The sequence below is a fragment of the Trachurus trachurus genome (assembly GCF_905171665.1).
Source record: "Trachurus trachurus genome assembly, chromosome: 15".
Taxonomy (NCBI): Eukaryota; Metazoa; Chordata; class Actinopteri; order Carangiformes; family Carangidae; genus Trachurus; species Trachurus trachurus.
Genome location: NC_139906.1, coordinates 16,521,275 through 16,537,624, shown reverse-complemented (window position 1 = coordinate 16,537,624; position 16,350 = coordinate 16,521,275). Strand labels below are relative to the sequence as shown.

The 16,350-nt window shown below is 42.0% G+C and overlaps 1 protein-coding gene across 1 annotated transcript; it reads left to right on the top strand.

Annotated features, from left to right (window-relative positions):
• The first annotated feature begins 180 nt into the window (after positions 1-180).
• Positions 181-12,818, top strand: zfand4 (zinc finger, AN1-type domain 4). Its single transcript, XM_083988716.1, has 10 exons — positions 181-396; positions 2,762-3,075; positions 4,367-4,442; positions 5,234-5,301; positions 5,399-5,585; positions 5,908-6,055; positions 6,467-7,708; positions 8,327-8,381; positions 11,088-11,205; positions 11,882-12,818. Exons 2-10 carry the CDS (start codon positions 2,892-2,894, stop codon positions 12,015-12,017), a joined length of 2,214 nt encoding a protein of 737 aa, XP_083844842.1. The 5' UTR covers positions 181-396; positions 2,762-2,891; the 3' UTR covers positions 12,018-12,818.
• The last annotated feature ends 3,532 nt before the right edge of the window (positions 12,819-16,350 follow it).

Genomic DNA, 16,350 nt, shown 5'->3' with positions numbered 1-16,350 from the left:
GATTGATTTTTAGTATTAGATGTACAGCGACTGATGACGGTATGATAGGGTCTATGGTAAAGGTGACCACCTTTGACACCCAGCGCTGACAACGTCATGTCCCGCCCACATCGACCATACGTGGCGCCAATTGGTTCCTTTGTCCTGTCAATCATCAGGCATCACAAAGGTGTTGTTCATTCGTCTGACAGGTAGTATAATGCTGTCGCCAACAATGGGACAACGGCGACCGACATCGGCGGTGCGGTTGACTTCTTTCCGTGTGTAGTTTTTAAGCTTGGAAACGTCATGAGTTTAGTTTTGGACGTAACGTTTCCCTCGACAGCTGCGCCGGACTGGACCGGACTGAAGCCTGTGGATGTAGCCTAGCAGCCTGCTAGCCAACCACCAAGAAAGGTAGCCATTGTTTGAGTTGTTGGCTAACATGGCAACGAAAGCTAACGTTAGCAGCGTTGGCTAACGGGGCTTCGCTACTGTTTTATTGCAGAGGATAACGGGTAAGCGCGGGTTTAACAGCATAAATCTGGTAAAGACCTTTGTGTTTTTTTAAAACTGCGACGAAGAAATACTGCTTGTGACCATAGATATATAATCGTAGATGCCGCGTTCTATATCTGGCGATACGTCAGCGGGGCCGCCATATTGTGCAGGACACAGAACGTCTAAAGCCTGTGAATATTTTCATTTGTCCAGGTCCAAGAGGCTTCATCAGTCTGATGCGTACATGAACTGATGAAGCCTCTTAGATGAGAGGTGAAACGTCTTCCTAGACAAAATAACCAAGTCCAGTTGCGTTTGATTTAAATTTATTTGGGAATATCTACAGGTCTACAGCTCTTTTGATAGACTACACTACAGTTTGGTCATTTCAATTTGCGTGTCTGTGTGTTTTCCTTTTTTATTTTTTATATAATATTAATTTATATTCGGATCAAGAGTGAGCGAGTGAGCAAGCGCGAGAGAAACAGCAGATGTGCACCAGATGCAGATGCAGGTTAGATGTTGATTTTGTATAGGGACTTTGTTGCACCCAAACATTAAGCATATCACCGTGGTGCGTCTTTTTTATACAGTCTATGGGTGCGTCTTGAAATCCCTCTTTGTCCAAAGCGGGAGATGACAGAAAGAGTCTGAGAACTACTTAACTGAAGCTACATTGTTGCGAGTTGGCTCCGGCGTACAGGAAGCTCTGCGCCGTGCTCGCTGTTTCAGCTGCTTCTAGGATAATGTACCTAGTTAACGTCCCCGGCGTAAATGACGCCTGTGAATAGATTTAATCAAAATCTGGGGTTACAACCATGGTTACAGCATTTAGAACGTCAGTCCTTTAGAACTTATGCCCTGCACAACATGGCGGCCAGCAGACGCATGGTGGCGCTGTTCGGCAGTATGGAACGCGGCATCTATGTTTATATATCTATGCTTGTGACCCTTCTTTGCTAACGTTAGCCACTGGAAATGTATTGAGAAGAATGCCAACTCCATTCATCCCCGTTGTCATGCAGCTAGCTGACCCAGATGATCTCTCTTTCTTTTTTCCCCCCCGACCTGGCCCTTGGTGTCCGCTTTGGTAATGTGGTCAACCACTTTTATTGTTATCGCTAGAGGCATTTTACACACACAGCTTTGTCTGTAATCTGACAACCAAGCCATTTTTTTCCAGAGATTGCTTTGCTGTGACAACCCTGTCGTCTCTGGATTGGTACACCTCAGTCCATGAATACTAACAATACAGAGCCAACAATCAGCAGGACACGTCGTCTTCGGTGTCGTATACCTTACTTAAACGCGTGAGTGAGTTACTATAGCTCCTGTGCTGGGCCTCAATAACCAGCAAAGTAGAAAATATCCGCTGAATGGCTCGGTGCATTATGGGTGACTTGGATAGCTGTACAAAAAAAACCATAGGGACAAGATAATATTTTATATCCACATATTGATCTCATCAGTGCAGCAGAAACTGAACTGTTGGCTTCTCAATGGGAAAGGTGTAACCTACAATATTCTGTTGTCTCTGCAGTGAAGTGATATAAGCTCATATAGTTATATGACCTAGCATCATTTCAGACGCTGAATCCAACACTTGGTCCTTATCCAGACCTGGCTCTCATGCAGATTATATGTGATAAAATGTTGGAGAGTCAAGTGACACAAGAGGTGATCTCTCAAAGGCTGCGGTCAGGCACAGGACACCTCATACCACTGATGGGGCTTATGTAACACACCTGATCTTGAATTTTGGCCAGTGCCCTAAATGCTGCCCTGAATGTTTCATAAGATGGTTGCACATGTCTGCTGCCACAGATACATGCTGTTGCTCCCGAACAAGTGCTACTCAATTTAAAAGGTACTCCAAGACAAGTTCAAGTTCCCTCTCAAGGAGATTGTTTTCGTATGCATGAGCATAGTGTGAAGTGTTTTACTATCAGAACTACTCCATCAGGTACATAATTTAATTGCTAAGTTATTGTGTGAATATCTCCCACAGTCCTGTTTCCTATGTATAGAATGTGTATAGTCTAGTTTAATAGACCCCCACACAGAAAGAAAATGCTATTAAATACATTATTGGGTGAAATGACAAATTTCTGGGTTTATGTGTTAAAAAAAACTATTTCAGATGGTCAGTTGATCACAGTGTCAACTTTTGGGGAGCACATATGTCTAAAACAATTGATTGCAGAGGCTGGTAGTGTGTGAGCTTATCAAATCGTCTGAAAATGCATTTTAATCAGTCAATTTTTTTGACTCTCCTTTACAGCAGTGGTCATCCTGCAGGATGTGTGACGGTTGTGAGGCCGGTGAGCAGTGCCTGTCCCTCTCTCCCTCATCTTGGGCCAGCCCTCCCATTTCACTGTCTCCCTGAAGTCTCTCTCCTCCAACCTGCCAAGATGACCGACAGGAAGGAGCCACCCTTCTTTAATGACGACAGTGTGGGAGCTTTTCATTATAAGATCCCTTTCTATGACACTATGGAACTCTTCATAGAGACGCTGACAGGCACCTGTTTTGAGCTGCGTGTGTTGCCCTATGAGGCTGTCATTTCAGTCAAGGCAAAGATCCAGAGGCTGGAAGGTACAAAGTGTATTATTTTAAAGTTTGCCTGTTATTGCTTGCATGTTTTTAAGAAATAATGCCCATATTATATAACCCAGGATGTTGTACTAATTGGGCCATTTGGCCATTTGTATACAACTGCTCTCAAAGTGTTGTTTTTTATGTTCTTGCATTTTAATTAATTTAGAGCTGCTCAATAGGTTAAATTAATTAAACAAAAGAATGGATAGAAAACTCAAACTAAAATTCAGTATGTAGGTACTGCAGGCCATGTCTTGTGCTCCAGTAGTGGGTTGTTTGTAAAATCTTCCTTCTCTGTCCTATTTAAAAAAAAAAAAAGAAATAATAGATGCACTCTTCATTCAGAACTGTGCAACAGGGTCAGGCAGTTTGAATATTATTACCACAACAAATTTGTGGGCTCACCTGCTGGCTTGTCTTCCTCACAAGACACTGGAGGCACCACGAATGAATGAACACAGAGAAAATCTGTTCTGCAGTGTAGTGTAGGAGTGTGGCATATTGTGTTTTCATCAGTTTGAGAAGAATGTGTTCAGTGGTTCTTACTTATCAAGAAATGATTTTCTTCAAAGTTTCACCATGGAAAATCCTTCAAGGCTGCTTTGTTGTAGATCAATATGACCTCCCATATCTACATTCTTTGCAGCTGTTTTCAGTTTTGGTCAGAAAGGCCTCTCTGTGCTCTGTGTGTGGGGATGTGTTAGCCAAGTCTGTGTGTTTGTGATGGAGCATACCACTCAGCAATGAAGGGACCACTTGCTCTCTCACCAACACTGGCTCACCTCCAGCCCTGGGTCAGCAAGTTCACTCGCTGTGGGCAGAGAGAGCTTCCTGACTATGCATACTCTCCATCTCATTCCAAGGAGTAGATCTGGAGAGCCTTTGTATTCATTAGGCTGCCATCCTTCTGAGACTTTATTGTTTTGTCTAATTTTCAATGACGTTAGATACAGTGGAGACAGTTTAGTCCAAACAACCTCATGCATTTGCCGGTCTAAGCTGTAAAAGAAGCTTCCTGTATGGTGCGGTAAAAAACAATCACATTCTCAAAATTTGTACTATTTTAATGGACAATGCATCATTTCTATAAATTGCAGTTTTCAGGCAGTTACATAATCCGGTCTTTAGGGGGCAGACATGAATCATCTTTAGCAGTGTGTGTCTGCTTCTGTTGTCAGCATTCCTACCTCAGTTGTCTCTCAGATTCCTGAAGGTAGTAGTATATAAACAGGTCCTGTCAACTGTGGTTGTTTTCTTTCTTACCTTCTCCCTCTTATTATCTGCAAAGGTATCCCTGTTGCCCAGCAACATCTTATCTGGAATAATCTGGAGCTGGACGATGAACATTGTCTTCATGACTATGGGTAAATCTTCTCTCTCCCAATACTGCCTGTTTTTCAGAGCACTGACACTCAGACAAAATCACACAGACAAGGCTTGTTACAGAAATTCCTGGTAATGTTTGAAAACATGCATTTAGTATAATTTGCATGTGCGCTTTATAAGCCATCCTGCTGTGGCAGTGACTCAGACTTGATTTAATTCAGCAAGTTGTAAATGAGCCACAGATTCAGAGCTAGATGAGACAAGTGACATGGTCATATTTAGAGAGCTTGTCCCTTAACTCTTGTCAGTTTATGAGATGCAGACCTCACCCTCCAGTGCTCTGCTGGCTGCAGATGGTAGTTGTTGATGGTGATTGTTATGAAGGCTTGTCACTTAATTTTCCACATGAGCAGCCTCTGGTGCGATCTTGCTAGGCTTGCCTATCGCACTGCAGTACGCTTTTGGAGTTTTAGACTCACAAGAGGTAGAGTAGGCAATGAAACATCTGCTCGTATGAAAGAAATGTTCCAGTGATATTCCCAGGCGTGCTCAAGTCATCTGGAAATCATCCTGACCCTCAAAGTGCTGTTTACTTTAGATCAGAGCCTCTTCCAGGAGTAAACCTGTTTGCCCTTTAATGTAGATGTTGCCTACTGTTCAGTCCCTTCTCCCCCGTTCGAGTTGCATACACTGGGAGGTTGACATTAGACATTAGACTTTATTGTCCCTTATTAGGGAAATTCTTTTTCACATAACCTTTTCAATATCTAATGTCTAATACTGTTCATCCATTCTTCTGTATTGACCATCATCCTGTTTGTGTTTGCAGCATTGCAGAGGGCTGCACTTTGAAGTTGGTCCTAGCCATGAGGGGAGGGCCAATTAACACCAGGAGAGGTAACAGACCAAAACACAGCATAGTCACATGATAGTAAATGAGACAATCAAAATGTACTGATTTCTGTTTTGTTTTTTTTTACAATATCTTTCTCAGTAACCATGGAGGACCCTGTCAAAGAGGTGGCTGATCTGATGGAGAGCACAAAGGAGGAGGGCTGGGAGAAAAGCGTGACAAACAAGCAGGTCACATTTGTGGTTTATCGTGAGGGCGACCAGCTAAATTTCTTCCGAGTGGTTGACAGGGGAGATGGCACCCTGACTCCTCTGTCTGAATCTCTGAGGTCAGGATACTGTCATAATGTTTTTATTTTAAGATAATTTAATGATTAATGAATCTGGGGATTGGTTGAACCACATTAGTCATGTAACAAAAAACATCAGAATTGTAAAGACATTATTGCATTAGGTTTAAAGTTTTAAGAATTATGCAGAAAGGAGTCACGACTGAGGAACCAACAGAATAAATTAGTATCATTATATAATTATGCAGCCAGTTTGGAGTTCAGTATTCAACATTGATTATTCAATGATGGTCGTGAACCACTACAGCGTCAGGCTGTGTTTCTTAGATCACTAACAGAGGGAGCCTCTCATATTTTCTAGTGGTGGCTCGGTGTATAACGTGTATGCAGAGGAGGAGGAGGATGGAGAGAGTTCTGCAGCGGCACAGCAGAGCCTGGAGAACTTCATCACCATGACCAAAATGAAGCTGCTCAAAGCCAAGATGGAGGACATGAACCTCAACAAGAAAGTAGGAGTCTGCCCGGATCACAGAGTGACAGAATTACAGTTTTACTGCCTGTCAGAGTGCAAATGCAGCCTGGACACAGCATTAATTTTCACACCATTTTTAAAATGCAGACTCACACACTCCTGCATGTCATAAACATGGTGTGAAAATGGTTGTCTGCAATCGTTTTGCATAATGCAGATGCACTGCACCAAACACTAATTTGCATGCGTTTGTAAGAGGATAGAGCTTTTCATGACTGTAAACTTTACTGACATTTTAATGTTTTAGAATTGATTTCTATGAGCATCCTAAATTAAGCGATGAGATAACTACTTTGATTTATAATTTTTACAACAGCTGAAAATATACTGTGCCTTTATGTTACGGCGCTGTAGTATAATCTGAAATGTCTGTCTCTCTGTTCTCCAGCCGAAAAAGGCAGCAAAGGTCAAACCGCGGCCGCCTGTCAGCCCACATCCCTGCAGCGGCTCGCTAGGACCTTCCACCACACGACACCATCACCGCCTGCTGCGCTCACTCCCTCAGATCAACCCGCCCCGGCAGTCGAATGCACATCTACCTCCGATCACCGACCATGAATCCACAGACCCCTCCCTGCCCTCCAGTGCTGCGTCCTCTGCCCACTTCTCCTTTCCTAGACGACCGCCTCCCTCTTTCTCCTCGCCGTCTTGTTACATGCTTCAGGAGGAGGAGCCGTGGGAGACGTGCCCGCCCTTTGCAAAAATACGGCCCCCTCCCAAAGTTTCTCGCTTGGACATAGGTACCACCAGATTGATGCGGGACTGCGTGTACCCTCAGCTCCCTCCCCTGTGTACCAGGGGGCCGCCTGAAGCCGCCTTCGACGCAGCTGAGCCTGCAGGGGAAGCGGTCGGGCTGGGTTTGTTAGAGGAGGCTGCAGGGCTGGTGGCGCCGACAAAACCTGGAGCTCCGTTTGGGGATTTGTTGGACCCTCTGAGTCTGGATGTGTCCACCCAGCCGGAGGGGGGTTGTCGGTCCCTTGAGGTTGGGGCTCAGCACCCGTTGCCCCTCTCCCCAACCCCACTTAGTACCTGGACACTTGGGACAAGTGATACTCTCACCAGCAGAGCTGATAGGACGCAGCTTGGCACATCTTTCCACATGAGTCCTTGCTCTCCATTACCTGCCTCCACATCTCCATCCACTTCGACCAGACTGCTGCCTCAGCCTTTTGATCCCACGCTTTCCTGTTTACAGCCCAACCTTCAAGCACAATCCTCTGCACAAGTGAAGCCAGGCAACGCATCCTCTCACCCCTCCACCTCCTCATCAGTTCCTCCGCCACGCCTTCGAGGCGTGAAAGTGGAGTCACCTGGCAAGAGGCCAGAGCTCATCTCAAAAAGGGAAGCAAGAGGCATCGCTAAGTTGGCCAACCAAGCCTGTAAGGAGCCACTGGGGCCTCTGAACAACTCTGAGCTCTTGGCTTCTCTCTCCACAAGAGCTCCAGAAAGCAGCAGCAGCAGGGACAGCCTTGGAGAGAGTCTAGGACTTTCACTGGCGTTGCCTCCTGCCACTGCCTCAGGACAGAGCAGCCATGGCTCCAGACTACCATCCATCCCGACTAACAGGCTCCTTCAGGATGGTCTCATTAGACAAATGTCACCGTTGCACCAAGCATCAGCCTCCTACATGGTAACAGTGTTTGCTATTGAAATTAGATTTATGAAAATGTTTCACGTTTAGTTTGAGCTTCAAAGAATCTGATGTGTTTTGAAGTATTGATGTGAGTCATCAAAGAATGCATTATGCAAAATACTCAACTTAAACTTCAGAAATAATGTCCCTAGAACTATAATTTGCTATAATTGTCAAAATTATCTTTTTATGATATTAGCTAAATAGTTAAGAATCATATGATCTCAGCCAGGTTTATGAAATTAATTCCAATTGCTTTGCATTTTAGCGGATACATACGTGTACTATGTAGTTAAAATGTCTGGCTAAAATATTAGAAATCAGAGTCAGGTCTATGAAAAAAGTTATCTTGAATTTGATCTTGTATTTAGCTACCCTTCTGATAGGCATCGGTTTTCTATATCTCTTTGGCTCTTCCAAATAATAGGCTGTCCTGTTGCAGCAAGTTCTTTCCTTGTAAAACCACTGAACATACTTGGACTGTTAAAGTGATTTAGACTCTTTTCCAGGACAACATCTTTTTTTTTTTCCAAATCTAATTTTCTCAGTAGTTGAGCACTGCAGCCCATTTTATTGATCTGCTCTAAAACCATTTCATGTTGCTGTTTTTCACAGGCCACCAACACTCTTGCATCAGCTGGAGGAGTCATGACCTCATTCAGGAGAATAGGTAAGGGAGACACGCAGACACCTAAATGTTAAGAACTTGTATATCAAGATAGTGTTGCATTGTGCTGTTTCGATCGGGCACTTGAGTTGTGGACCTTGCAGCACTGTAATTTTAAAATGCTGCTAGCTGTGCTGGAGTGCACACACTGTAGCCAAACAGTTCAGCACTATGAACTATATATAGTTGTTGAAAGGTGCAGTCACACACAGAGATGATATTATGGTGGAAACCTTCAGTACACATTCTTTGAGGGCTACAACAAAGCACCACAAGGGTTTTACGTACTCATTATTTCTACAAGCGCAAAAGCTGTACAAACAACAGAAGGCGGCTGGCCTACACACTAGCACATTCATCTATTTATTTATGTCAGCCACTGATATGCTTAGACTGAATATGCATAACTACACACGGATCGATGCACAAAGTTGTGAGTCAAGACTCTCTGTTTACCATTTTTGAATTCAGTGTTTACCACAGGCAGAGAGTTTATTGGAGGTGGTCAAACCTGAGTCGGCTTCAAACAGCGATGAACAAACCAACTAATGACTATTTTTTTTGTTTAGGCACTAATTAGCTATGTGTTCAAGGTTGTTGTCTGGGAAGAAACATCCTTAGTAGCTTGTTGCTCTCCCCCATGCTTCACTGTAGGAGGGTGTTGTCCAGTTGTAGGCGGTGGATACAGTAGCATTTGGCGTTTCAGGGCAAAGAGTTCAGTTCTGTCTAACCACACAAGAGTACTTTTTTCCCACAATGGTTTGAGTTGACAATGATATTCACAGAGTATTAAATGTAGATATTATTGTTTTGTTTGCTAAAAAATAGTCCTAATATTGTCATCATTGGATAATTAGAGATGTAGCAAAAGCTACACTGGAAAATCTGCATCTGAAGCAACCAGCAAATATTATGATTTATTTTAGGGTCTACAATTTCCTAATAATTTTCCAGATATTTCCTGGCAAGACCTATGTAATTTGGTACTAATTTTAGGGAAAACAGAGTTGAATAAAGTTTCCAATAATAAATTGTATGATAGGGGTTTAGGTGGACATGTTTCAAGGTAAATCTATTTCCCTATAATTACAATATCATAATTATTTCCAGGAAATGTCCTTGGAAATTATTAGGAAAGAACAGACCTGTAAATAAATATTTTAATTGCTCTATAATTCAGTGTATTTTTTCATAAAAACCCATTGGGCCCCAGCTACTTGCAGTTTTACAGACTTCCCATTGTGCTTTATTAAAACACTGGAACCTTTTCCTGTGTGACCACTGACTGAACTGCAGGGCAACACAAACAAACAGCAGTCAGCAGTTTTAATGAAGCTATCAGCACTGACAGCAACTGAAACAAGCTGACATACTTTGTTACACCAAAAAGGGACTTTTGTCTCTCTCGGTGCATCATGTGTCTTCAGAACCAGATCTGCTGAAAGATCAGATCCTCTTTATTTAATGAATCTGATAAGGATCAAGAGTTAACAAAACTCAACTGGGACAGCCCTAAATTAAATGTCGTCAAATGTAGTCAAATTCTAATTAAGGCTCCAGTGCAGCAGAATGTAGAAAATGTGAATGGGTCTGAATATATCTGAATCCTCTGTATGCCTGTATGGTAGAAGATTAAAGTGCACGAAACAAATAAAAATCCAATCCCACGCCCAGCTGCTTGACAGCAAGCTTCCTGTACCTTCATCACAGAGCTGTCAGTTTTATCTGTATGTTCCCGTATCCCCACGGCTCACAAACCTAGCTGAGCCGCATGCTTCCACAGACACGATTATCACGAGTACATGCTGACATAAACCAGTGTTCCCTGACTCCCGGAAATGAACTGAGGAGTATTTTGTGACATGTTTCCTGAAATTATAACGGGCACTGATTCCTATGGCAAAGCTGTTTCCTCAAATTCTTTTCTGCTTGAAACATACATGACCAATCTGTTGAAGAGTGTCACCGATTTACTCCTTTTTTTTTAGGTCAAGTTCAATCTACTGCAGCTAATTTGAAATTCACACATCATTTCTAAAACAACTGCCAGGGATAACAAAGAAACCCAAGATGAGAAGAATTGAATCTGACAGTTTTGAACGCTGTGTTTTTGAAGGATTATTTTGAGGCAGTTGGTATCTGATAGACATTAATAAGATATAATGCTTGGTATGAAAATACTCTCCTTTTGCTCAGTGGAAAGACGATGAATCAGAAACTGAGACAAACTTTAAACGATATTGGGTTTCCGGCCAAACTCAGTTTTTTGAGCCTCAGTAGGTGTTTTACCTTTTGACAGGTGGTTAAAATATCTACTTTGGCATCACTGCATGGGTTTGAAGTGCAAAACAGAGAAATGCAATTTTACCTACTGTAACTTGCACGATTCTGCCTTGATCCAACCTTGACTCTCTTGAGTAATGTGATGGATGTGGCTTAAGCAAATTTAAATTCTGTGTTATGCAAGCACAAATGAAACCAACCCGACTTCATCAGAAAGTTGTATGTCAAGAGAAATATTCCTAACAAGTCTTACGCCGTGTGCAGACACCAGGGATACTTGAAATGTTTTCATTCAAAGAGGAGAGCCTAGCTACATTATTGGACTGTGCAGATTTGTTCCACCGATAGAAACCTTTTCACTGCATGATCAGCTTATTCCACGGAGGCTCCTGTGAAGTAAAAAAAAAAAATGTCCTCTTCTCTCAGGCACTCCAACTTACCACCTACCTCCAGTCAAGGCTCCCACAGGCAGCAAGAAGAAGAGCGCAAAGCACTGCTTCCTCTGTGGCAAGAAGACTGGCCTGGCCACCAGCTACGAGTGCAGGTACAAATCCCTCCAGTCACTCACACTCACTCAGTCATTCAATCAGTTACTCTGTCTGTCACTCAGTCTTGTCCTTTAAAACCCCCTTTTTGTACAAAGAGGTTTTTTTTTTAGTTCATCATTTTGTCTCTCCATTGAATCGCTATCTCTGCTCACTGCTATTAAGCTTATTAGAGTTTCTCCCCACGACATCAGTCTAGATCACTTCTGTCTCCTGGGTCTTTTTTCAGGCGTACACATTGAATCTGATGCAACAGTATGTAACTCTAATCTCTTGACATTGGCCACTTGAAGAGGATGAGTCATTAAAGGATAGAACTCCTTGTTAACCAAAAGGCTGGTAACCTGTGTGATTAAGGTTGCTCACTGATGAAATAAATTACACGTCTATAATAGCGTGTGTTCTCTCCACTATTGGACTGCTGTGAATCGATTAGAGGACATGTGAGGGGATTTTTAGTCAAAGAAAACTTTTCCTCCAGAGAAGTTAAAAAGAGGGAGTCATGTGACTGAGAAGAACAGCCTTATGACTGAGCGGATGATGTTTGCTGATGGAGAAACTGTTGTCATTTTTTGACTGAAAGGGCTTGAGAGGAAGACTATAAATAAAATATTATGTCCTGATGAGGTGGGTTTTTTGCATACATAGTGAAATGTGTTTATTTAAATCTTGTAGGTGCGGTCACAACTTCTGTGCCACCCACCGCTACGCAGAGACGCATGACTGCACGTATGACTACAAAAGTGCCGGACGGCGATTTCTGCAAGAGACCAACCCACTTATCAGTGCTCCCAAGCTGCCTAAGATCTAGACCCCACAACCCTCTCCTCTAGACGACGGACAACCTGAAGAATCCACAGGTTTTCAGTGACTGAACCGAAGAGATTTTGCAGAGTAATTTCTAGCAGAGAGAAGGCACCTATTCACCACTGTGCTTTTTTTTATCAGCCAAGTTTGCTTCGAATTCAAATAAACTAGTCTGTTAAGCCAAGTGTGAACAAACAAGAGTTGACTGAATTGGCACAGAACTAATTATCACCTCTTGACAATGTGAAAACGTTTATCCTTTTTATCTGTTACCTTATTCCTTTCCCATTACGTCAAAACAAAACAAACAAAAAAAAAAAACCTGTGCATGTATGTAGGTAGTTTTGGTTAAATATATCTGCTGCACGTTCAAACATGTCTGTTTTTAGTTTTGTAAGCCTTTTTTTTTTTAATAGGACCACTGATGACTTTTCATTCGACAAGTCTTTGACAGATGCACTTTAGAACTATCATATTTATACATTTGACTTTCCTTATTGTGACGGGAAAGGATACTTACATTTCTGTGTTTGTCTTATGAAGTGTTTATGTTGTCGTCGTCAAGATTTTTATATTCTGCACCGCTAAACGTCTTTCTTACACGGGCACATACATACCGACATTACTAATGAAATCTTTCTTTAAAAGAGAACAACACACCCGCTTACTGATGAAATACTTAATATTTATTAATGAATACTACTTATTTAAATTCAAGGTTGGTTTTAAAATAGCAAGTATGCAAATGTGTGTAGGTGTGAATGTCAGTTGTAATCCATATGCCTATCAAGTAAACTGTATTGGGATTGGGGGGGCGTGGTTATGGTATTTATGATGTGTCTACAGTACGGTGGTTGCCATAAAAAAAATCTTTTGTAAGTCTTTTTTTATTGCTCAGCTGTTGCAAAAACTTTAAATGCTGTTAAAGTATCTACAGGGGTTTGATCTAATAAAGTTTCTTCTAAGCGTTTAGATCCCACACTTGTCTAAAATCATATTTCCGACCAAATTCGATTTGTAAGGAAACGCCGAGTTCAGCCTCTTCTACTTGGTCCTGCTGTCATTTCCTGTCATTGCTTTGCAGTCTCCCTCAAGTCCTGCTGATGTGCTCCCTCATTATTTGTGACATTGAATGTTTGACCTTTCCTGCCGCTCACCATTAATAGTTATCATCGCACTGCTGTGAAGTAGATGAGACGCCGTTTCCGTTTGGTATCACTGACTCATTCTTCTCACATTGAGTACGCAGCGCTCCTGACTCAGACCCTCGGCTAGTTCCTTAGCAACAAGCAGGAATTCTTTGAACCTGTTGAATATTAGTCTCCACCCCCTCCCACTCAACCCCCCCACCCCCATACGCCCTATAGGCACCTATAATTCTTGTCAAAGTTGTGACAAATATAGTTAAGGGGGCTGCCTCAGGATTAGCCTTTGCTCTTACCAGCCTGCTATCTTGCTAATTTGACACTTAGCTGATTGTGCACCATAATGCTACAACACGTTAACACCCTTAATTAGCAAACATCTCTAACTGAAACATGAGCCGATGTGTGAACTGGTAATTTGCTGCAGGACTATACTGTTTGTGTATACATGACAAATAGTAAGATGTTACTAAAACTAAAGTTCCGTTGGAAATATGATATTATGTATGATTTCAAATAATTCAAATTTCAGATCTTTTGATGTGTCTGATCCCATTGGATCCTCTGCCGCTTGCTCTACATTTTTAAATGCAATGTCTGCACATTTATATTTTTGTCAGTGAGAGCGCTTCAAAGCTGTAATTTGTTCACGTATATACATGTAAAACACAAGCTGATCCTGAAAAATGGAGCAGATAATGTGGCAATCAGAGAATTCAAAGACACTGTAATCAAAAACACAAATGTCGTCCTCTCTTTGCTGGTGAGTCACTGAGTTGAGAGGTTCAAATAATAAGTGGGGGCATTGCTTATTATTCACTCTGCTTTCATTGTGGATGCTGCTCCTGTGCTACAGACAAACCCTGACCTGAGTCACGTCTTGGTGTTTTTATCCACACTCTCCTCCTTCATGTTGACTGGCTTGATCCAGGATAATTGGGCTGTGTAGCATATACAGCTGAAACACTGCTTACTCTCTCTTGACGGATAAATGAATAGAAGCATCTTTATACAAGCATCTCAAGATGAATTTTAGAAAAATACATCGCAGATTTTTTTCTTAGAACTCCTCCATACAGCAGGAGGGAACATATTTTATCATGCAAAGTGTGTCACTGTTTCAAATGTTATACTTGACACTATCCACAACACAAGATATGAATTTCAGTTTTAAAATACATAATAACCTGTCGAAACTAAAGCCTTTTTTTTTTATTGTGGAGATAGTGGAGCCAGACTGTGACCATGACTTAGCACCAGTCCTGCATTGGCCATCACATAAACCGATTCTTTTCACTTCAGCATGTCTAATACTATGTTTTATGATGTAATTTTCTTTCAGCAAGTTGAAGTGGAGATAAAAGGTTGTTTCATGTTGTGTTTATTTATTGGGTGTGTACTCATATTCCCATTTGCTTTGTGTCTTATGTCATTCACTTGTCTCTTTCAAATAGGGCAATGTGCTCCCAACACTACAGGGACATATTTTAGATGATATACTGTAATGTTTGGCACAAACATACTTTTACCTTCACTCAGTATTTAGTTTGCTGTCAGAGATTGTTTTATCTACTAAGGATTTAAAAAGCGTGTGTGATATATAGGCTGTGTAACTCCTGATGGTTAACACTGCTGCCTGAGTCAGTGGCCTTAAGAAGGACTGACCCAAAATAGTAGCGACTGTTTGACTTGCTGCATTGCCCCAAGCAGAAAAACACTGAACCCACTCATTTCTGTAGCCCCCCTCCCCCTCGAAGTAAAAACTGGTGTCAGACTGGCATTCAAACTGTTCGCATCCACTCTCCTGGGAGCGCTACTGTACTCCTGAAGGGAGTTACATAATGAAGTCCTCTGTAGCTCTGGTGGACCTTTGTCAAATCTGACAGGTGAAGTGACATCACGCAGGTATCAGTTTAGCCTGGGACACTCCAAATTTTCAACAAAGCCTATCTGTCAAAAACTGGGACATGAAGTTTAAAAGATATGGGCCTGGGAATGGGCATTATGGGAGCTGTAGGAAACTGTGTTCTTGGAGCCCTGTCTAATTTTAAAGGCTAAAAGTCATGCATCATCAAATTTGACATTTCTTTCTTTTGTTTCTCTCTCTCTCTCTCTTGCGAGTCCTCCCAACTCCATGAAAGTGCATCACTACAGTGCTGGAGTGTACTACCAAGACTGAATTCTTTTCATTTCCATACCATAGTGTACCTTCTGGGATATGTACAGGTTTTTGTCTGAGTGTTTGATTTGGTTTTCTTCAGTTGTTTCTTCAGTTCAGTTGAACAGTCTTCACTGCTCCTGTGCACTGTATCGCATATACACACCACCCGAATGCCTTTTTTTTTTTCTTTTAGGATTATTCAGCTTGCCTCTCGGAGCTCATGCCAAGAGCTGCAAGTCTATATTTTGCTCAGACTGAAAAACAATGCTGCTCCTTTCTTGTTCTAAACTTGGCTTTTGGATGGTGAAATCCAGCTCAGAGAGGGTAGCAGTGAACATATTTCATACTGAAATGTCCACAGGGCAGGAAAGAAGTGATCTCAGATATAAAAAATGAAAGGCTGTTGACTGCCCATTTAATAGTAATTCATTGGATCAGTTAAACTGAACAGTATGTCTTAAAACGGTTTCTAAAATTCATTACCCACCCCTCATCTTTTGTTCGCATTCAGACTGTGGTTTATACTGTAGTGTCTGAATTGGCATCTGCAATCCTTGACAGACTGAAACAGATGAAACAAAACACACTCACTCATGCCTTGGCATGCAATGACATAATGGTCACAAGTGGAAATCAACAAATACACATCAAGTGAACCTAAACAGGGCCGACGGACATTAAAATTCGACACAACTGTGATACTAAAAAAGTGGTAATGGTCCAAGTGTTAAGGTGTGTGCACTCTTTGCTGTGAAAATGCATCGAGTGCATGACATAAGAACATCAGCAGTGCTGAGTCATACTGTTATGAGCCGAGGTATCGCCGAGCAGGAATCAAAACCTAAAAATGATCAGGAACAACCAGCTTGACAGGTTCAGTGTGCAGGGTATGAAAGCATCCCAGTGCACACCAAGAAAAATCTTAACACTCTGAAAACATATTTGAATCGTTTACCACCTCATCTCCTTCTACTTTCCCCCTCTCGCTCTCTCTGCTTCCTTCTGTTTTAAAAACCTTGTCTCGTTCACTT